We start from the raw sequence: 25,236 nt of genomic DNA on the forward strand, positions 1-25,236 counted from the left end.
ATATAGGATTGGTTAGTAGAGATTGTTTAGACTTTAGATTAACTAATTTGACGTAACCTGATTGGTTATGTAAATTGCAGTCAGGATCCTACATCTGACTCAAGCTTGGTGTATATTCAAGCTCAGTGTATATTTCATTCCCAATACTTACAAAAGTTTGTAACCAGGACTAAAGTTGAGGTACATAATTATATAAAAAACGAAAACGGTGTATTTCTCAAGGTCTCAAAGCTCTACTGGCAACTCACTGAATACATACGGTTTCAGTCAAAAGGTGATCACATCGCATTTTGAGGCTTTACATGTATAGTGTTAAAGGAATTTTGACAATGCTTCTCCTGCTGTTGCTTCTAGATAGTATATGTGGTTTCCATTGATTTTAGTCTGTTAAAGGACGTTGTTTTCATATTTAATTTTTTACTACAGATATTTCAGACGGATTATGCACGAGAAATCATTCATCTTTCTGATTAGTTACATTTCTTTAATTTTTGTTGGGAACTTTTGTGTGGGAATGAATGCCAGCCCTTTACCAAGTGATTTTATTTTATATTAAAGCTATTTCATTATTGGTAAGACGACATGTTATACAATTTGAATATTCATGGTACAGATAAAGTTAATTGTCAATATTTTCAAATTCCTGAATATTCATCTTTCACATCGACTGTCTTGGCAAACAAATACTGAACACCTCATAAGAAAGCACAACAGCGTCTTTATTTTCTGAGACGTTTAAAGAAATTTGAAATGAGTCGTGGTTGTATTTTAGTCATTTCTTACCGCACTGTCGTAGAGAGTCTGGTTTAACAACATCACCTGCACTTGAGAGAGTCGTCCGGACAGCACAGAGAATCATCACAGAATCACCTTCCTTACAATCAATATATCAAATGATTCCAGATCCATTTGTGAAGCTACATCCATCATTAAGGATTCAAGTCATCCAGCACATACACTTTTTGAACTGTTACCCTCGGGTAGGTGGTACAGGAGTATCAAAACGAAATCAGAACGTTTTAGAGATCTTTTATCAATCTGCGATTCACATTTTAAACCAGTCCTAGGATATTTTACCATTTGTTTTAGTTTCATGTTATTTGTCTCTGCATTTTTATCTTTAGCATCATGTATATTTATATTTTAAATCGTTTGATGTCTTACATTAATTTTAGCTCTTGCTTTTATATTTCAGTTGCATTTTCCTTCCAATGTTTTATCAATTATTGCTTTCTTTCCAATCTTTGGTTTTCAATTTTATTTATCTCTTTTTATGAGTGTACGTGGAAAGCCAATTTCTAATGCATTTTAAGCCAATGGCAATACAGTTATACGCTAACATCATTTTGTTGACCCGGTAATTTCATTTGTGTAATTTAAAAGCAACGTCCAATATATTTTTGTCATAATCTTTCTATTATGACTTTCTGTAGCATATAACATTATTATAATTGTATTTATTGTAATGTTTCGGTGATTTGTTGATAAAAACTAAAAAATTACCATGACCTTGAATTTTTGGCTATGACCTTGACCTTGGATCAAAAAGATCATGTGTTCAGTGAGTTGCCCATTCCCTAAAACCCATGTGCAGACACTTCGGTCAAATCTATAGGACTTGGGGACCTTGAGATCTTCAGTATTGTCATATTTTTCACAATTGCAAATCTTAATATCAGTTGTCTTGGTAACAGGATTTTGTAATAAAGCATTTCCAAATAGGCTTTTACTGTATTTTTCCAGAAAGACTATATCATTTGCTATATTTATGACTGATTTTCAGCAATAACAACTATGCCTGATGTTTGTTATATAAAACCTTCCGCCAGAGGTTTAATAAAAATATAGAAAAAATAAGATGACCTTGAATTTTCGTTATGACGTTGACCTTTGATCGGAAAGGTCATATGATCAATGAGTTGCCCGTCTCCCCAAACATATATACACATACTTTGATTATGATTATAGCACTTCTGGAGCCTGATAAATGACGTTTTTTAACGTTTTGCATCCTTCAAAATTATCTCACAGTTACCATGGAAACTGCCTCCTGTGAGTTTTTGCAAGAGAGTCTAGAGTGGCAACATTAGTTTTATGAAGGCCCAGATATTACTCTAACCAAATATGGTGTCAAAAATTGTACTTCAAACCGTGTAAGGTAACTCCTGTTTTAAGCCACTTTTTGGACCTTGGCGTCCTGACTATTAGTGGATTCACATTGGTTTAACATTTGATGACCGTTATAATCTCAAGAAGCACATCTGTTTGACTTTTAGATCAGTCCTTTTTCACCTCCGGACAATAGGTCATATATGCCAGTATCTTACAAAGGAAGTTTGTTAGAAACTTCATCGAAACTTGACTACTGCAATGCCCTTCTGTATAGGCGTCCAGCTAAAGACATTGTCCCTCTTCAACATGCCCAAAATACAGCAGCTAGGATTGTGTCACATACAAAGAAAACAGATTACATCACACCGGTTCTTTCTGATCTTCACTGGCTACCTGTCAATTAAAGGATTCAATGCAAAGTGCTACTGATCACCTACAAGGCACTCAATAACACTACTCCTGGTTACATCGCTGACTTGATTAACACTAACAGTAAACCTGCAACTCGTTCACTTTGCTCAAATATCAAAAATTCACTTCATGTACCCCGTTGCAATACGAAGTCATACGGTGAGTGTGCATTCTCGCGAGCAGCGCCAGTCTTATGGAACAGTATACCACTTGAACTTCGTTCTTCACCAACTGTCGATAAATTCAAGGACATCAAGACACATCTGTTTACAAGAGCTTTCTAACTTTTTACAATGATGTACTATTGTTCCTGTTCAGCACCATAGAACATTATATTGTATTGGATTTTGGCACTGTACAAATTCTTTTGATTGATTGATTGATTGATTGATATCTTGAAAACTGCATTGTGAATGGGGCTGAAACTTTTTTCTGGAGGTGCTATTCTGCAGTTATTATTCAAAACATTTTGACACAGCTGGCTCTAGCAAACCACGACCATGCCCTTAGCAACAGTGAAATAATGATGCATATTACAAGGATAACAACAGGGATGGGTACACAAGACTTTACTGAATAAGGAATGAAAAAATATATAAATATGCCTAGCAACAAGACCACACCCATAGCAACAGCCAAATGATGGTTTACATTGCAAAGATGAAAACTGGGAAGGGTAGGCAAGTGAATAAATCATCATAATAACAGTAATAGCACTTGTAAAGCGCCAAATATCCTAAAGGTTCATATGTGCTGAAGCACTATCAAAGCGATAAAAACTGCAAAGTCACATGTAATAAAAGTCACTATTATGATAAAGAAGAACCACTTGTAAAAAGTCACTATAAAGAGTCACCTGTAATAAAGATTCCCAAAATGCATGCAAATATCCCTAGCATCAAGACCACACCCATAACAACAGTCAAATGGTGGTGTATATTTCAAAGATACCAATAGGCATGAGTATAGGCACATGAATAAAGATTCAAAAATGTACTCAAATATGCTTAGCAACAAGACCATGCCCATAGTAACAGCCATATACAGTTGTGCTACTGTAACGATGCATTGGTGCTATTTTTTTGTTTTAATGAGTAATTTGCATAATTAATGAGTTCCAGTAATTAGACTATATCTTGAGAATGCAAAAAACTTCAAATTTCATATAAATATAATTGCTGTATATACATACAGCAACCACAACAAATCATGTGTATTTGATGTACATTTTTATGTAGTTTTAGCTGTATGTGATGTGTAATTTGCAAGAATAGTCATTATTTTTTATGTAGGCAATATCTTTAGAATGCAACCTTTAAATGTCAGAACACAAACTTTAGAACATGCTTTGATGGTAAATATAAAGAATTGCCTGTGTCCACGAAATCTTGTTGATGTAGCTTATTAGTCATCCGGACGGGGACTTATAGATTGGGTTCCGTCTGTCCGTGCTTCCGTCCGTCCGTAAGTCCGTAAGTCCATCCGTCCGCAGCCGTTTCTTCAAGATGCCTGGACCGATTTTTTTCAAACTTGGTACAGGGACAACATGCTATGACATACATATGCACGTCAATTTGTTTTATGAAACAATCCAATATGGCCGCCTAGCAGCCATTTTGTTTGCGAATTTTCCGTGTCCAAAGCCATAACTCAGACATGCTTGAACAGATCTCATTCAAAGTTGGTATTAGCACAGTCTTCTATGACATACATGTGGATGTTCATTGTTGTCGTGATACGATCTGATATGGCTGCCTGGCAGCCATTTTGTTGGCGCAGTTTTCATGTCCAAAGCCATAACTCAGACATGCTTGAACAGAGTAGTGATATCAAAAACAACCATATGAGGCCAAACAACATTAACCAGGTTTGAAAATGACAACATAAACCGCCAGTTCCTTAAAACCCAATCATAGTGGGGACTATGTCATTTTCAATTACTTGTAATTTTGATGTTTAATTTGCACAATTAATTATTTTTAAGCAATATGTTAACTATGCAAACTTCGAATTTCATAAAGTTTCATATAATTAATTTTCCAATTAAGGGATACATCATTTATCATATCTATAACTCAGAATCTTGCATTCCAACAATGTGTGTAGGAACAAAATCTATGGTTTCGCACTTACGGGCGGCATTCAGTTCAAATCTTGTCAGTAATGAGGCTATATCTTCAAAGTGCATACTTCTAACTCTCAATATAATTTGGTATATACTTCAATTCAAACATAACTAATCACATATGTTCTGAAAAGCTTGTTGATGTACCTAATGAGTTTTAATGATTCATTTGTATAATTAATGGTTTTCAGTAATTAGGCTATATCTTAAAAATTCAATTAAATTTGGTACATACATGTATTTCAAACAAAAGTAATTGCATATGGTCTGTTATATATACCCAATGGTAAGCTTTCTTTTCATCACTTGACCTTTGACTTTGATCTCCACATACATTACCCTCAGAAATCACACTTGTCCAAAAAAACCTGTTACCATAATTTTTTTTTTAGTTTACTGAGTTATTTGCATAATTAGTGATTTTATCTTACAGGAGACATTGTACAACTGACATTTGTAATAATTGCCGATATTTGTAATAAACTGACAACATTTGTAATAAATTCTGTGAACGACAATTGTAATAAAAATTGCCGATATTTGTAATAAATTTCAGAGAAAAATATGTAATAAACCTGCCGAAATTTGTAATAAGTTAAGGACGTTGCTCTCTGGTAGAGAAATGGAGTTACTCATCCTTTAACTTGGGGAGATAAAATATCGTCATTACAGTTTTTCCTAGAATCGATTTTGTCGTTCTTAGGGCACTTGGCCCTTTGAGTCGTCTTCAATCAATTAATCTATCAATCTATCTATCGACTGACCGACCGACCGATCGAGTGATATAGATCGATCGATCGATCAATCAATCAATCAATCAATCAATCAAACAATCAGTCAGTCAGTCAATAATAAGTCTACTTATCTACTTATCTACTTATCTACTTACTTACTTACTAGTACCTATACCAAGTACATTCATATGCGGATTGATTGAAATATTAATAACTTGGTTAATTGTTCAATTAATTAGTATATTCATCAATTTAATTAATACTTCTTAAATCTACTTTCGCTTGACGTGACCATTTTGCATTCTTGGATTTCTTTATTTAGATAACCCATGTCATCGTGTCAAAGGACCCTCCTCAATCTGATTAAAATCCGATGTAGATGTCGGCTAATCGTGCATTGCTATCTTACCATCATTATTTAGCTTGAATTGACCTTCGTAGTAGATGTTTACGTTTTTAGCCTGATCGCCTCCTTCTAAAAACGTAAACATCTACTACGAAGGTCAATTCAAGCTAAATAACGATGGTAAGATAGCAATGCACGATTAGCCAACATTTACATCGGATTTTAATCAGATTGGACCCTCCTTAATGTAATTTTTTATTACAAAGTTCAGCAATTTTATAACTGTAACATCTCTTTTCTAAAATTTATTAATTTTTTATTATATTTGTCGTTCATAGAAATCATTACAAATTTCGTCAATTAATACAAATGTCGGTTTTATTACATGAAAAACAGGATTTTTATTACAAATATCGGCGTTATTACAACTGTCGGCAGTTATTACAAATATCGGTTGTACAAGGCATTCAGTTTAAATCTGGTTCTTCATCTTGTGTTCTGATAGAGGTGTCGCCTAAAGTAGAGTGTCAAACCCCTACACATATATGGAATGAAGAAGTGAGCAACTTGGCTAAGAAGGGTGATTGGAAACTAGTATACATTTTACTGAAAGGCGGTGGTAATGGATATTCTTTTGGAGAAGGGGGTTTAGCCAAAGGATGTGACTGTCAAAGGATATCAATCCAGGATTACCTAACTTCAGGACATAGTGATCCCAATGTCAAGAAATATGACATGGTCAAGGCACTCCTTCAGGTAAATCTAAAATCTAGTCAAACTTATTGTAATGATTCTAATAAATTGTGTCAAGTTTTCAATATGTCTATTGATGAAATGAAATTTGCATTAATTTCCTATTTTGGCCATTTAACTCATTCATTTTTTCCTTCATAAGGAAGGAGATACTTTAGGGGGAGAAAAGTCTGTCTGTCTGTCTGTGTCATTGTTTTCTCCAAAATGGCTGGCTCAATTCAAACGAAATTCAACAGACGTGTTCCATAGGGTAATGGCAAGAACTGATTAGGTTTTGGTAAACATCCATGAATATTAATGAACAATTTATGTAATTAATGGTTTTCGATAATTAGGCTATATCTCAAGAATGCACACTTTAAATTCATTATAACTTGGTACATACAGTTGTGATACCAAAGTGCATCTGTCCTGAAAATATTATTGATTTCGCTTTTAGTTTTAATAAGTTATTAGCATATTTTCGGTAATTAGATGCCGTGGCCACACAAAAGAAAATTGTTGTTTCTGGTCAGGAAATGTTGCCTAAAGTGGTGTGACGACACAAATTTTTCGTTAATTGTTCATGATTAGTTCTACAGTTGTCTTCCCTGAAGTAGCAAATAATGTAGGGAGAGTTATTTTGTGTTTCCCTTGGATCTGCAGTCTGCAGTGGCTGGACAAACACGAGAAAAACAAAGATTGAGGTGGGGTATTTAAGTGATGCAATCTCCAGAAAACAATTTTTTTTCTTGGCCTTAAAATAGGTTTACAATGGGCGTGGTTCACAAACAGGTGAAATATTTATCATCATTTCAATTTCGTCAAATATGGACTTATCATTTTGAAATTTCACACACTAATGCGCAGATGAATAAAAAGAAATCGTATCTTTTTAGATTTTCGTTTAGAAGTTTAGGAAGTATTATATTGACCTCGAACCGTCTCCATTTTACTGTGTTCTTTTCTGATTTCTCTTGATAACAAACTACCGCTGTTTGTTGCAAGGCTTGTACATAATCATTTATCTAGCTCGGTATATTGTGGGTTGTCGGTGGCCAAGTGGTTGAACCACTTGCCTCTTAACACTGTGGTTGGGGTTCGAACCCCATTCAGGGTTCGATTAAATTTACCACGCTGTAAGTAAGAAGAGTGTTGTTCAGTTTGACTCTACCGAACAACGCAGGTTTTCCCCGGGTACTCCGGTTTACTCCTGCATTAACACTGAACCCATGAGGAATGGCCCTCACTGGACTTCTTGGGAGACAAGTGTTTAAATGCTTAAAGAACTATCCAGTATAAATAAAGATTATTATTATTATTATTATTATTATTATTATCTCAGGAAATAAATACACTCTCACATATTTATCAAGTGTAACAATCTATCATTTATACTGAAATGTATGTTGTCAATTCAAAATATGGAAAATAGACCAAGCCTACGAAGAAAACTGTTGTTCACTGCCTACATAAAAATCGATATTTCTATTCAGCAGTCCATTGTGCATGGAGAATAAGAGGCAGGCATTTGAACAACATTTTTGATAAGTAATTTTCAATCGGACTTGAAAAATCACAGATATAGAGCTAAATTTGCAAGACTATATACTCTTACATATGGAAGGCATTCAGTTTAAATCTTGTTTTCACTATTTAAACCCATTTTTATCACAGCTGAACAGAATACTCTGAAATTTTGTGGGATGGGCTTAGGGGTGTGGAGATGATAATAATAACAATACTAATAATGTTGGTTTTTAAATAGTACACTGTGTTCAATGCGCTTTACAATTATTACCCCCCAGCTCAGATCTATTTCGGTACAATGGCCCTTTACACTTCCTCAACTCCTTGGGGAGCATACATTCCATTGCAGCCTTTATATGCACATAGGATTAAAGCATTCACATTGCAACCTCTATCCTACCAGGTCCCCAATTATACAGCTGGGTGGACTGAGGCACAGGCATGGTTCAAATCTTGTCCAAAAACTTTTAGCCACTATTACACCAAGAAACAAATGGCAGCGATGGGGCTTGAACCTGCAACCTGTAGACTCCAAGCCGGCCATTCTAACCATTCGCCCATCATAACTCCACAAGATTTCTTTATGATGATATGATGATTCCATTAGTAATATGCAAGTTAGGGCTAAAAATATGTCTTTTTGGTCAAATATCTTTAATTCCAAAACTACAAAACAGATTGGGTTGAAATTTAATGGGTGTGCATCTGGTGTATAGATGAAGAAATATTAAGCATATTATAATGACCTCATGAGTGATATGCAAATTATGTAAAAATGTGAATTTTGGCTCGAAATGTACTTGGTCAATTAGACTGAAATTTGGTGAGATGTTTTAAGAAGTGTTGTTCTGTAGATTTTCTTCAAATATTTTGACACAATTGGCCCTGGCAACCATCACCACACCCTTAGCAACAACCAAATGCCAGTATATTTTGCTAAAATAACATCTGGTATACCGGTAGGGAAGTGAGAAAACATTCAAAATATGTATGCAAATATCCCTAGCAACCATGACCACGCCCATAGTAATAGCCAAATGATTGTGTATTTTGCTAAGATAACAGGGATTAATAGACAAATGAACAAACATTCAAAACATGTGTGCAACTATAACTAGGAACAAGACCACGCCCATAGCAACAGCTATATGATGATGATCAATATTGCAAAGATAACACCAGGGATTGATAAACGAGTGAACGAACATTCAAAAAATGTATGCAAATGTGTCTACCAACATGACCATGCCCATAGCAACAGTGAAAGTATTGCACATATTGCAAAAATAACAACAGGGCTGGATAGGCAACTGGGTAATCATTCAGTAAATGAACACCTATTATCTTTACGGCCGATATGGGTTTTGCGGACCAAGGTTGTGAGGCTGAAGGACCTGACTTTAGGAGGGGCTGTAAGTTGTACGACTGAGGTCTGCAAAACCCATATGTGGGTCGTTCAGGTTTTATCATAGACCTCTTGAAGTGCTAAGATATGTTTGTAATCAATAACTTTGACATTTTTATACTGAAAACAAAAATCATTGTTCGTTGTAAATGTCAACATATGCCAAGGCCTCATCACATGTATGGTCTGGTGGATTGATTTTGGTATGTTCATATATATCTCAAGCTCCTTGCACATACATACACACACATGCATTATTGAGTCACACGAAACACAAAAAATGAAAAACCCTCAGAAAACATGCAACAAAAAATTACTGTTATTAACAAGGTTTGGATTTAATAAAATTTATGATAATTTGACTATGTAAGAGATGTTTTGGAAAATGACATCGTAGACGGTTGAGTGCCTGTCATGATGAATGGCATGCATGCATGCCACGATTGAACAAAAATGTAATCAAAAACATTGTGAAACCATGTACCAGGTCCTTTGTAACACTAAAATCGTCAAAAATCACAAATTGGAAACACTACCAGTATACTTGAGCCACTGACTATCGTCCGATGCTAATAACAAACGTACACTTCCTCTTGTTCTAGGCATTTGATACAGTTACAATTTGCATGTAGCTTACAGCTGTTCATAATCGTATGGAGCGGAGCAGACCATGTATCATTGACTTCACTATTTTTACATCATTGATCGAATCCAAAGCTTCCTTACCAATATTTGATGTAATTTCGCCACAGTCACCAAATAGAATGCTGTTTAAGATCTTAGGAGGAATTTCCTGAAGCCACTGTTGAATATCGTAGGCTTCCACCATGATAGCATACACATTGTACACTTACAGGATGCCAACAAGTTTTGCAACGTACATGCATAGCAATTAGCACGCATAGCAATGGCAAAGAAAGCAGTCCAAAATTCCCACAAGTGACCTTATTTGGGAAAGTAGGTCAGTGATATGGAAAATTACTGCCTGGCTAGAGCTCGCCATTTCTCCATAGCAATGCATGGGGACATGATTATAGATAGGCAAATGATAATCTCTAGCATATACATTAGATCAGCATATGGATAAATATTTATAAAAACTGTACATTTGTGCTATTTCTTCTCAATTTATTATTTAGAGAAAGTTTCATTTAGGTTCATTTCATATATAAAATGACAAAGTTATCATCTTTTATGTGATGGAATATGACGTTTTGTTCATGTTTTAAATACCCTCTTTAAAATCGTCATGATAAATTATTTATTACATAAAATCTCAATGATTAAACTATAGGCTTGTATTGTCTACAAGGACATTGTTTTTCAGCATGGTTGATTGTACTATACAGACACTACAAGGACATTGTTTTTCAGCATGGTTGATTGTACTATACAGACACTACAAGGACATTGTTTTTCAGCATGGTTGATTGTACTATACAGACACTACAAGGACATTGTTTTTCAGCATGGTTGATTGTACTATACAGACACTACAAGGACATTGTTTTTCAGCATGGTTGATTGTACTATACAGACACTACAAGGACATTGTTTTTCAGCATGGTTGATTGTACTATACAGACACTACAAGGACATTGTTTTTCAGCATGGTTGATTGTACTATACAGACACTACAAGGACATTGTTTTTCAGCATGGTTGATTGTACTATACAGACACTACAAGGACATTGTTTTTCAGCATGGTTGATTGTACTATACAGACACTACAAGGACATTGTTTTTCAGCATGGTTGATTGTACTATACAGACACTTTAGGTACATGTATACAATGAATTATACCTGTCCATCAAATTGCAATGGTTAATTAAATGTATAATATACATTATCCTACCAACAACATATTTCCCCAATTGTTGTTTTAGCAGCTAGAAGCTGATTCAGAAGCAGTTTTACTGTCTGTACACTGGAGTACAATTGTCCTTTTCAAATTCAGAGACTGATTGGCGACCATGGCCATCACCAGAACAAACCTGTTACTGCCCTTTTTACTCCATCTGGGTTCTCACCAGAAGTGAATTCAATGCTTGATTACAGTGTAACTTTGATTACAGTGTAGCTTCTAAGGGATTATTGTACAAGTCTAGCTTAGCCCGAGCAACTTTGAAATGGCATGCAATGTGTGCAGGGATGGCTAATCAATTACTCCATGTAATGTGTGCAGGGGTGCTAATCATTGTACTCCATCCAGTGTGTGTGCAGGGGTACTAATCAATGTACTCCATACAATGTGTGCAGGGGTGCTAATCAATGTACTCCATCCAATGTGTGCAGGGGTACTAATCAATGTACTCCATCCAATGTGTGCAGGGGTGCTAATCAATGTACTCCATACAATGTGTGCAGGGGTGCTAATCAATGTACTCCATCCAATGTGTGCAGGGGTGCTAATCAATGTACTCCATCCAATGTACTCCATCCAATGTGTGTGCAGGGGTGCTAATCAATGTACTCCATCCAATGTGTGCAGGGGTACTAATCAATGTACTCCATACAATGTGTGCAGGGGTACTAATCAATGTACTCCATCCAATGTGTGCAGGGGTACTAATCAATGTGCTCCATCCAATGTGTGCAGGGGTACTAATCAATGTACTCCATCCAATGTGTGTGCAGGGGTACTAATCAATGTACTCCATACAATGTGTGTGCAGGGGTGCTAATCAATGTACTCCATCCAATGTGTGTAGGGGTACTAATCAATGTACTCCATACAATGTGTGCAGGGGTACTAATCAATGTACTCCATCCAATGTACTCCATCCAATGTGTGTGCAGGGGTACTAATCAATGTACTCCATACAATGTGTGCAGGGGTACTAATCAATGTACTCCATACAATGTGTGCAGGGGTGCTAATCAATGTACTCCATCCAATGTGTGCAGGGGTACTAATCAATGTACTCCATACAATGTGTGCAGGGGTGCTAATCAATGTACTCCATCCAATGTGTGCAGGGGTGCTAATCAATGTACTCCATCCAATGTGTGTTAAGGGGTACTAATCAATGTACTCCATACAATGTGTGCAGGGGTACTAATCAATGTACTCCATCCAATGTACTCCATCCAATGTGTGCAGGGGTACTAATCAATGTACTCCATACAATGTGTGCAGGGGTACTAATCAATGTACTCCATACAATGTGTGCAGGGGTGCTAATCAATGTACTCCATCCAATGTGTGCAGGGGTACTAATCAATGTACTCCATCCAATGTGTGCAGGGGTGCTAATCAATGTACTCCATCCAATGTGTGCAGGGGTACTAATCAATGTACTCCATACAATGTGTGCAGGGGTACTAATCAATGTACTCCATCCAATGTGTGCAGGGGTACTAATCAATGTACTCCATCCAATGTACTCCATCCAATGTGTGTGCAGGGGTACTAATCAATGTACTCCATCCAATGTGTGCAGGGGTGCTAATCAATGTACTCCATCCAATGTGTGCAGGGGTGCTAATCAATGTACTCCATCCAATGTGTGTAGGGGTACTAATCAATGTACTCCATCCAATGTGTGCAGGGGTACTAATCAATGTACTCCATGTAATGTGTGCAGGGGTGCTAATCAATGTACTCCATACAATGTGTGCAGGGGTGCTAATCAATGTACTCCATCCAATGTGTGCAGGGGTACTAATCAATGTACTCCATCCAATGTGTGCAGGGGTACTAATCAATGTACTCCATCCAATGTACTCCATCCAATGTGTGTGCAGGGGTACTAATCAATGTACTCCATACAATGTGTGCAGGGGTACTAATCAATGTACTCCATACAATGTGTGCAGGGGTACTAATCAATGTACTCCATCCAATGTGTGTGCAGGGGTACTAATCAATGTACTCCATCCAATGTGTGTGCAGGGGTACTAATCAATGTACTCCATCCAATGTGTGCAGGGGTGCTAATCAATGTACTCCATCCAATGTGTGCAGGGGTACTAATCAATGTACTCCATACAATGTGTGCGCAGGGGTACTAATCAATGTACTCCATCCAATGTGTGCAGGGGTACTAATCAATGTACTCCATCCAATGTGTGTGCAGGGGTACTAATCAATGTACTCCATGCAATGTGTGCAGGGGTGCTAATCAATGTACTCCATCCAATGTGTGCAGGGGTGCTAATCAATGTACTCCATGCAATGTGTGTGCAGGGGTACTAATCAATGTACTCCATACAATGTGTGCAGGGGTACTAATCAATGTACTCCATCCAATGTGTGCAGGGGTGCTAATCAATGTACTCCATCCAATGTGTGCAGGGGTACTAATCAATGTACTCCATACAATGTGTGCAGGGGTACTAATCAATGTACTCCATACATTGTGTGCAGGGGTTCTAATCAATGTACTCCATACAATGTGTGCAGGGGTTCTAATCAATGTACTCCATACATTGTGTGCAGGGGTACTAATCAATGTACTCCATACATTGTGTGCAGGGGTTCTAATCAATGTACTCCATACATTGTGTGTGCAGGGGTTCTAATCAATTACTCCATCCAATGTGTGTGCAGGGGTGCTAATCAATGTACTCCATCCAATGTGTGCAGGGTGCTAATCAATGTACTCCATACAATGTGTGCAGGGGTACTAATCAATGTACTCCATCCAATGTGTGCAGGGGTGCTAATCAATGTACTCCATCCAATGTGTGCAGGGGTACTAATCAATGTACTCCATCCAATGTACTCCATACAATGTGTGTGCAGGGGTGCTAATCAATGTACTCCATACAATGTGTGCAGGGGTGCTAATCAATGTACTCCATCCAATGTGTGCAGGGGTGCTAATCAATGTACTCCATCCAATGTGTGCAGGGGTGCTAATCAATGTACTCCATCCAATGTACTCCATCCAATGTGTGTGCAGGGGTACTAATCAATGTACTCCATACAATGTGTGCAGGGGTGCTAATCAATGTACTCCATCCAATGTACTCCATCCAATGTGTGTGCAGGGGTACTAATCAATGTACTCCATACAATGTGTGTGCAGGGGTGCTAATCAATGTACTCCATCCAATGTACTCCATCCAATGTGTGCAGGGGTACTAATCAATGTACTCCATACAATGTGTGTAGGGGTGCTAATCAATGTACTCCATCCAATGTGTGCAGGGGTGCTAATCAATGTACTCCATCCAATGTACTCCATACAATGTGTGCAGGGGTACTAATCAATGTACTCCATCCAATGTGTGCAGGGGTACTAATCAATGTACTCCATACAATGTGTGTAGGGGTGCTAATCAATGTACTCCATCCAATGTGTGTAGGGGTGCTAATCAATGTACTCCATCCAATGTACTCCATACAATGTGTGCAGGGGTACTAATCAATGTACTCCATACAATGTGTGCAGGGGTACTAATCAATGTACTCCATACATTGTGTGCAGGGGTTCTAATCAATGTACTCCATACAATGTGTGCAGGGGTTCTAATCAATGTACTCCATACATTGTGTGCAGGGGTACTAATCAATGTACTCCATACATTGTGTGCAGGGGTTCTAATCAATGTACTCCATACATTGTGTGTGCAGGGGTTCTAATCAATTACTCCATCCAATGTGTGTGCAGGGGTGCTAATCAATGTACTCCATCCAATGTGTGCAGGGTGCTAATCAATGTACTCCATACAATGTGTGCAGGGGTACTAATCAATGTACTCCATCCAATGTGTGCAGGGGTACTAATCAATGTACTCCATCCAATGTGTGCAGGGGTACTAATCAATGTACTCCATCCAATGTACTCCATACAATGTGTGTGCAGGGGTGCTAATCAATGTACTCCATACAATGTGTGCAGGGGTGCTAATCAATGTACTCCATCCAATGTGTGCAGGGGTGCTAATCAATGTACTCCATCCAATGTGTGCAGGCCTCAGGTGCTAATCAATGTACTCCATCCAATGTACTCCATCCAATGTGTGTGCAGGGGTACTAATCAATGTACTCCATACAATGTGTGCAGGGGTGCTAATCAATGTACTCCATCCAATGTACTCCATCCAATGTGTGTGCAGGGGTACTAATCAATGTACTCCATACAATGTGTGTGCAGGGGTGCTAATCAATGTACTCCATCCAATGTACTCCATCCAATGTGTGCAGGGGTACTAATCAATGTACTCCATACAATGTGTGTAGGGGTGCTAATCAATGTACTCCATCCAATGTGTGCAGGGGTGCTAATCAATGTACTCCATCCAATGTACTCCATACAATGTGTGCAGGGGTACTAATCAATGTACTCCATCCAATGTGTGCAGGGGTACTAATCAATGTACTCCATACAATGTGTGTAGGGGTGCTAATCAATGTACTCCATCCAATGTGTGTAGGGGTGCTAATCAATGTACTCCATCCAATGTACTCCATACAATGTGTGCAGGGGTACTAATCAATGTACTCCATCCAATGTGTGCAGGGGTACTAATCAATGTACTCCATCCAATGTGTGCAGGGGTACTAATCAATGTACTCCATCCAATGTGTGCAGGGGTGCTAATCAATGTACTCCATCCAATGTGTGCAGGGGTACTAATCAATGTACTCCATACAATGTGTGCAGGGGTGCTAATCAATGTACTCCATACAATGTGTGCAGGGGTACTAATCAATGTACTCCATCCAATGTGTGCAGGGGTACTAATCAATGTACTCCATCCAATGTGTGCAGGGGTGCTAATCAATGTACTCCATCCAATGTGTGCAGGGGTGCTAATCAATGTACTCCATACAATGTGTGCAGGGGTACTAATCAATGTACTCCATCCAATGTGTGCAGGGGTACTAATCAATGTACTCCATACAATGTGTGCAGGGGTACTAATCAATGTGCTCCATCCAATGTGTGCAGGGGTACTAATCAATGTACTCCATACAATGTGTGTGCAGGGGTACTAATCAATGTACTCCATCCAATGTGTGCGCAGGGGTACTAATCAATGTGCTCCATCCAATGTGTGCAGGGGTACTAATCAATGTACTCCATCCAATGTGTGCAGGGGTACTAATCAGTGTACTCCATACAATGTGTGCAGGGGTGCTAATCAATGTACTCCATCCAATGTGTGCAGGGGTGCTAATCAATGTACTCCATCCAATGTGTGCAGGGGTACTAATCAATGTACTCCATCCAATGTGTGTGCAGGGGTGCTAATCAATGTATTCCATCCAATGTGTGCAGGGTACTAATCAATGTACTCCATCCAATGTGTGCAGGGGTACTAATCAATGTACTCCATCCAATGTGTGCAGGGGTGCTAATCAATGTACTCCATACAATGTGTGCAGGGGTGCTAATCAATGTACTCCATCCAGTGTGTGTGCAGGGGTACTAATCAATGTACTCCATCCAATGTGTGTGCAGGGGTGCTAATCAATGTACTCCATACAATGTGTGCAGGGGTGCTAATCAATGTACTCCATCCAATGTGTGTAGTGGGGGGGGGGGGGATTAATGTACTCCATCCAATGTGTGTAGGGTAGCCTACTAATCAATGTACTCCATCCAATGTGTGCAGGGGTGCTAATCAATGTACTCCATACAATGTGTGTGCAGGGGTACTAATCAATGTACTCCATGTAATGTGTGCAGGGGTGCTAATCAATGTACTCCATCCAATGTGTGCAGGGGTACTAATCAATGTACTCCATCCAATGTACTCCATCCAATGTGTGTGCAGGGGTACTAATCAATGTACTCCATCCAATGTGTGCAGGGGTGCTAATCAATGTACTCCATCCAATGTGTGTAGTGGGGGGGATTAATGTACTCCATCCAATGTGTGCAGGGGTTCTAATCAATGTACTCCATCCAATGTGTGCAGGGGTACTAATCAATGTACTCCATCCAATGTACTCCATCCAATGTGTGCAGGGGTACTAATCAATGTACTCCATCCAATGTGTGCAGGGGTACTAATCAATGTACTCCATCGAATGTGTGCAGGGGTACTAATCAATGTACTCCATCCAATGTGTGCAGGGGTACTAATCAATGTACTCCATCCAATGTACTCCATCCAATGTGTGCAGGGGTACTAATCAATGTACTCCATCCAATGTGTGCAGGGGTACTAATCAATGTACTCCATCCAATGTGTGCAGGGGTGCTAATCAATGTACTCCATCCAATGTGTGCAGGGGTGCTAATCAATGTACTCCATCCAATGTGTGCAGGGGTACTAATCAATGTACTCCATCCAATGTGTGTGCAGGGGTACTAATCAATGTACTCCATCCAATGTGTGCAGGGGTACTAATCAATGTACTCCATCCAATGTGTGCAGGGGTTCTAATCAATGTACTCCATCCAATGTGTGCAGGGGTGCTAATCAATGTACTCCATCCAATGTGTGCAGGGGTGCTAATCAATGTACTCCATACAATGTGTGCAGGGGTGCTAATCAATGTACTCCATCCAATGTGTGCAGGGGTGCTAATCAATGTACTCCATACAATGTGTGCAGGGGTGCTAATCAATGTACTCCATACAATGTGTGCAGGGGTGCTAATCAATGTACTCCATCCAATGTGTGCAGGGGTTCTAATCAATGTACTCCATCCAATGTGTGCAGGGGTGCTAATCAATGTACTCCATCCAATGTGTGCAGGGGTGCTAATCAATGTACTCCATACAATGTGTGCAGGGGTGCTAATCAATGTACTCCATCCAGTGTGTGCAGGGGTACTAATCAATGTACTCCATCCAATGTGTGCAGGGGTACTAATCAATGTACTCCATCCAGTGTGTGTGCAGGGGTGCTAATCAATGTACTCCATACAATGTGTGCAGGGGTACTAATCAATGTACTCCATCCAATGTGTGCAGGGGTACTAATCAATGTACTCCATCCAGTGTGTGTGCAGGGGTGCTAATCAATGTACTCCATACAATGTGTGCAGGGGTACTAATCAATGTACTCCATCCAATGTGTGCAGGGGTGCTAATCAATGTACTCCATCCAATGTGTGCAGGGGTGCTAATCAATGTACTCCATCCAATGTGTGCAGGGGTGCTAATCAATGTACTCCATACAATGTGTGCAGGGGTACTAATCAATGTACTCCATCCAATGTGTGTGCAGGGGTACTAATCAATGTACTCCATCCAATGTACTCCATCCAATGTGTGTGCAGGGGTGCTAATCAATGTACTCCATATAATGTGTGCAGGGGTGCTAATCAATGTACTCCATCCAATGTGTGTAGGGGTGCTAATCAATGTATTCCATCCCTGTAAACATGTGTTCAATCCCGTGACATATGCTCCATCTCTGTCACAAAAATGTATGCCATCCCTGCACAAGATGGATGCTCTGTCAAAAAAAAAAATATTAAAGTGATTTTTAGCACAACTGAACTTCTTACGTTCAGGAGTGCTATAGGCATGGCAAAGTAAGTGTCGTTGATGGTGGATGTGTGTGTGTGTGTGTGTGTGTAAACATCTTAAAGTCAAAAACCACTGGTCAGATTGCTATATTTGACGGGTATATTACCTTAGGTGTATAGTTGGGAAATTCCTTAAATCAAAATGACCATTGGTGTGTGATTTGGGTCAAAAATGTGATTTTAAAATGTGATTATGATGTAAATTAGGTATAATAATGTGTCTTTTTGGTGAAAAATCTATAATTCCAAAACAACCAAGTGGATTGGGCTGAAATTTAATTGGGATGCATCTGGGCATTTGTAGAGGCAGCTGTATAAAACAATGTGATGATCAGTGATATGCAAATTAGGCCTGGAAAGGTCAATTTTGGTCATATCTTGAATATGTATTGTGAATACAATACATATTGATATGTGAAGACCTGTGATGCAAGTGAATCACTGCTAGAACAATAGATGTGAAATGTTAGAACAATGTGAAATGTTAGAACAATTAATAGATGTGAAATGTTAGAACAATGTGAAATGTTAGAACAATAGATGTGAAATGTTACAACAATGTGAAATGTTACAACAATAGATGTGAAATGTTAGAACAACATGAAATGATAGAACAATATATATGAAATGTTAGAACAATGTGAAATGTTAGAACAATAGATGTGAAATGTTAGAACAATAGATATGAAATGTTAGAACAACGTGAAATGATAGAACAATAGATATGAAATGTTAGAACAATGTGAAATGTTAGAACAATAGATATGAAATGTTAGAACAATAGATGTGAAATGTTAGAACAATGTGAAATGATAGAACAATAGATGTGAAATGTTAGAACAATAGATATGAAATGTTAGAACAATGTGAAATGTTAGAACAATAGATATGAAATAAAGTGTTACTTTGGTGTTTCTTTGCAATCTAGTGAAATTATTTGATGTGAAATCACTAAATATCATGAGAGAACCCAAAGTTTATGAAAATACCTTTTTTTCCTGGAGTGGCATTCCCCTTTAAGTGCAATGTAATCACACCAAAAAAGAAATTGTACATTTGTATATCTAAATATAACAATTGGTATTGACAGTGAACTTGATATTTGAACTTGCAGTGTGCATTTGTTCACTGGTCAGAAAACTCTTGGTATACCATCTCCAGGTACAGGCTTTTAGTAATAAGTATAACTTATATCAATGTATGTTTGCATGTGTAGAATGGTGCCAAAGCTGATGGAGTGGATGGCAGTACTGTAACAATGAAACCCATTGCCTATGCTCTCAGACTACTGGAGGATGGTCGTCTAGTCACTCTGCTGCTCCAGCATGGTGCAGACCCAGTCTCACTCAGTCTTGACAAGGGAGATACACCATTGCATGCAGCCTTGATATTTGCATTGAAGAAAAAAGGTAAGAATAAGTATGATACTGATGCAATGACTGCTGTTACATTAACATTTGACACTGTATTATACGTCACCTGTCACCAATCTCGCATTCTGATTGGTTGAGAGCCCTGCAGATATGCAGGCGTATTTTTCACCAGCCGTATTTTTTGCTTGTTATATCACATGATCACTGCATGTCCCCTTGTAAACAAACCTAGCAGACAACTGAAAATCCAGACAAAAAAAGCATTTCCGATGCCAAATTTGTTGTCAACCAAAGAAAAGATCACTGTTGTATACATTGTAACAAGTCTTTGAACTGTCAAAAATTCCAAACAGAATGGCAAAAGTCCAGTGACGGCGAACACACAGTTGTCAATCATGAACATGAATTCCTAAATTTAGCAAAATATATCAAAATTACTGCCACAGCTGAGAGGGTGCAATTTTTGCTTTAACTAGAACAACAAAGCATATCCCAAACATTTCTGTACATTTAATGGAATACAGTACGCAAAACAAAGACATTTTTCAGCTGATGGTTATAAGTTTGAATATGTCATTGAGTGATATGCAAATAGTAAACATTACGGCATACTACTAAGCAAACGCTCACTCTGATTGGATGATAAAGTTAAGGCTGACCTGTAAACAACCGCATTGAAGTTGAAGGGGAGGTACGTGATACTACGCTCAATAGTATAACACGGAAGTGATTTTATTTTAAAATGAAACAACATTTTTAGATGTTGAAAAATGAATTCGTAGTCACAGGTGACGTATAAGTATGTTATTTGCCAAATACTGTTCCATATCTTGCTGCTTGAGGTGAATTTTCCAGTATAACGGCTCGCCTCCAGCTCTCTGTTATTACCAGAAAAATTACCTCTCACAGCAAGATATGGAATGTTATTTTGGCAAATAACACATACTTATAGAATGATGAAATTTAGTATATTAGCTTGTATTTTGAAAGTCTTAGCATCAACAAAAGATGAAAAAATCAGGTTACTGGTTGATGCTCTTTGAAATAAGTTAAATTTACTATGAAATGGGAGGATGCAGGAATTTCAAGGAATATGAAAAGTTCAGAATTATTTGGCACTTTGGAAAAGATGAAATTTAATATAAGATGAAGGAGTGTTCAAACAGGAACATAAACAAAAGGTGGAAATTCATAATTTTTAACACTTTAAAATAGATGAAACCGCCTGTAATACAGCACATTTGAATAGAAACTGAAACTTAAAAAAAGATTAAATTCATAATTGTTTTTGACGTTTAGAAATTCGTTTCCCACTATTAATATTTGTCTAAAATGGCAGATTTGTCGCATTTCACCCAGCTGAGGATCTCTGATTAAAGGGGCATGTGTCAACGTCAGGTACTGTTTTTATCAACTAAATACTTACTGACTTTAACCCTATCTGGTATCCTATTTATGTTTTGTCGTTATGAAACTAGTATAAAATCTCCATATAGCATTTATACCAAGATAACATTACATTGATAGGGGATGTGCATTTTCTATATTAACTTGATATGATCGAGTACAACATGTACACTATTATCTCCTTGATTCATTCATATGATTTGCACATCGAATACAGTGCAACAGATCTCATGATTTCTAAAAAATATTGTAGTATTAGGCCTAAAAAATATAATTGTTGGTTCCATTTACCCAACCCCCACCTAGCTTTTCACTGCTGACCCTAAACTTCGTGTATGTATTTGAGAAAAAAATGATAAAATCACAAAAAATTGTGAAGGCTCACTTAATAGTGGATGTGGAAACTGCCATCAACTTAAAAAGACAAAATAAAAATGTTCTTCCAGTCTGTAATGGCTGTATATCTGAGACAGTTGGATAACAATGGGAAAGCTGAACTCATAGACACTGACACAGAAAAAAAATATATTAAAATAAATAAAAAATCTACCTATCCCATCTATTCTAAAGTTGAGCCTAACCGAAACCACACAATTTTTAGCTCTGTTGTCAGTGACAGCTGATGGAGCTGAAGGGTTAGGTTGATTCATTAAGTCGTCTGTCATACTTCAGTCAACTTTTTCTATTTTGATCTTCCCCGAAACTGACAGTCAGAATACTTTGATATTTTGTTTGCAAGTTTCTTTTGGGGAGGCTATTCAGATTTGTTAATGCTAAGTTGATCTGTGTCACTTTCAATATTTTACAAATTTTTTGTCAAAAATGATATTTTTAACAACTTCTCAAATACTACTCGCTTTTGATATCTTGCATGTAGATACACAGAGTGTAGCTTAGTCATACTTATTAATTTCAAGTCAGTACCTGTTCTCATGACGGAAAGCCCCCTTTAACCCTTTCACCACGAGAACCCGGTATACCGGGACGCGCTAGGGCGCCCACGAGAACCCGCTATACCGGGACGCCAAAGTTCATTCACCTTCATCGCCGTGAAACCGTTCAACGGCAGCTATTGCTGCAAAATTTGCTGCCATAACTAGTTCCACACATGCGTATTAGCCTTGTTTATCTATACTGCCATTTTGAATGTGTGACAGTGAACGGTAACCGAGTACGGCCCAAAAAACGAGCGATCATAATTTTTATGTGCGTTTTTTGCCAACAAAATCGAATTTAAACATGGCGGAGGTAATTAACGGCTCCCATAGCATGGTCTACGATATAAATTATGGCACTGTCCTTGGATATTTCGACAGAATTTGACTCGAAATACATCGTTGAATGCAAGTTTTTAGCTGTGGGAACACATTGTACTCGTGTGTAAGCATCAAATTCCCGCTTCAGTCTATTTGAGCTGCCGGCAGCAATTTACGTCTGAATTTTTGAATGTCGGCAAATTTACGCAATCTTGTGACAGGTACCGACGCCCATACTAACGTCTTGGTTGTAATTTTTGGCTATAAAATGGATTATTTTGGTTTTATTTCTTTTTGTTACGGCTCAATAATGACTTGTAGTAACACAAACTCACTGTGTACAGGTCAGTGGAGGGAAATTTGTGCACATTCAGGGCGATTTTCCAATCGGATTTTTTACATGTGATTTTCAGCGTAACATTCAAAATTTCAACATGGCCGAAGCAAAACAGTCTCCCCTAACATCGTTTACAACTTAAATAAAGGTGCTGTCCATAGAAATTTTCAATAAATTTTGACTGTCGATACATTGTTTTATACAAGGACATGGCTGTGTGAACTCAAAACAGTTTATGTAGGGATCAGATTGCCGCAACGTTAGTTCAAAGTTCCGACTGCATATTTGCTCTTGAGGATAAGCATGTCGGCAAAAAGCGCCACTTTGGCATCCCGATTCGGACTCGCATACCTCCAACTTGTGGTCATTTTTTATTTATTTTGGGCATAAATTTAGTGTCATGTTGACAGACAGACTAACAGTCAAACTGTACTATGTTTTACCGTCATGTCAACAGACAGACTAACAGTCAAACTGTTACTATGTTTTACCGTCATGTCGACAGACAGACTAATAGTCAAACTGTTACTATGTTTTACCGTCATGTCAACAGACAGACTAACAGTCAAACTGTTACTGTAACTATGTTTTACCGTCATGTCGACAGACAGACTAACAGTCAAACTGTTTCTATGTTTTACCGTCATGTTGACAGACAGACTAACAGTCAAACTGTTACTATGTTTTACCGTAATGTCGACAGACAGACTAACAGTCAAACTGTTACTATGTTTTACCATCATGTCAACCGACAGACTAACAGTCAAACTGTTACTATGTTTTACCGTAATGTCGACAGACAGACTAACAGTCAAACTGTTACTATGTTTTACCATCATGTCAACAGACAGACTAACAGTCAAACTGTTACTATGTTTTACCATCATGTCGACAGACAGACTAATAGTCAAACTGTTTGACTATGTTTTACTGTCATGTCGACAGACAGACTAAGAGTCAAACTGTTTCCATGGTTACTATAATTTACTGGCATGATGAACATATTTAAGGAATCTGCTAATTTTTGAGATGAAACAAATTGATACAGAAAAGAATGCAGGACTGGCCCTTGTCAGTAGTGACTGAATCTGCTCTTGATTACTTCAATCCTATATCTTTCACTTACCTTCTTCTTTTTCCAGACCTAATGTTTGAAATTCTGAAGGTTCTATGTGAAAAATACAAACGCCACCCAAAAGGTTATCCAAATCTCAATCCCTGTGTACAAGATTCAGAAGGAAATACCTTGTTTCACATTGTCATACAAGGGCAGTGTAACCATATCTTGTTAGTGGCTGTAAAAATATTGGTTGAGTACCGTGTGGATCCGCAAATTAAGAACAACCAAGGTAAGATACCACTAAATAGTTTGAAGAAAGATGACCGCAGACTTCCTTACCTAAAGATGGCAGCTGACCATTATCCGGCTGTATATTCCAAGTCTAAAAAAGGCAAAGACAAAGTGAAGAATAAGAAAGAAGAGGATGAAAACAAAAATGGAAAAGTAACTGAAAAAATGGAGGAGGTTCTGAAAAGTGAGAGTCATGTCAAGCTGGCTACAGGTGTACTTGAAAGGTTTCCTAAAGATGAGATCAAGAAGAGAATTTTATCTGCAATTGAAGACTTGGAGCAATTCATACCTAAAAGGCCAAGACTTGAACCTATCCTGGAACTGGATGGAGCTAACTTAAAGGCAAGACACTCCCAAGCAGATACAAAGACAGGGCTAGCCAGAATATCTGAAGAAGATCAAAGACAGTTAAGCCAGGAAACACAGGATGAAGATATTCCAGAAGCCAATAAACAAGCACCAGGTAAATCATGTACTTAGTCTACATTCAACTCTCATAACCTGAAATTGAATTTTACTCTTTTGATGCATCATAGAATTAATAACCATTTGATTTCTAGGTTTTTACTTTGCCAAGAATAAGTCCACCTTGCAATTTTGATCCCCTATTATGAGGCAAGAATAAGTCCACCTTGCAATTTTGATCTCCTATTATGAGGCAAAAATAAGTCCACCT

The 25,236-nt window shown here is 37.9% G+C and overlaps 1 protein-coding gene across 1 annotated transcript in view; it reads left to right on the forward strand.

Moving 5' to 3' along the window:
• The window catches only part of LOC144433630 (TPR and ankyrin repeat-containing protein 1-like), a 193,973-nt gene that overhangs the window by 28,792 nt on the left and 139,945 nt on the right, over positions 1-25,236 (forward strand). The window contains exons 4-6 of the mRNA XM_078121973.1: positions 6,234-6,484; positions 20,053-20,245; positions 24,352-25,023. Coding sequence (XP_077978099.1) covers positions 6,234-6,484; positions 20,053-20,245; positions 24,352-25,023 — 1,116 coding nt within the window. The remainder of the gene's footprint in view (positions 1-6,233; positions 6,485-20,052; positions 20,246-24,351; positions 25,024-25,236) is intronic.

This window comes from Glandiceps talaboti, chromosome 4 (genome assembly GCF_964340395.1).
Source record: "Glandiceps talaboti chromosome 4, keGlaTala1.1, whole genome shotgun sequence".
NCBI classification, from domain to species: Eukaryota; Metazoa; Hemichordata; class Enteropneusta; family Spengelidae; genus Glandiceps; species Glandiceps talaboti.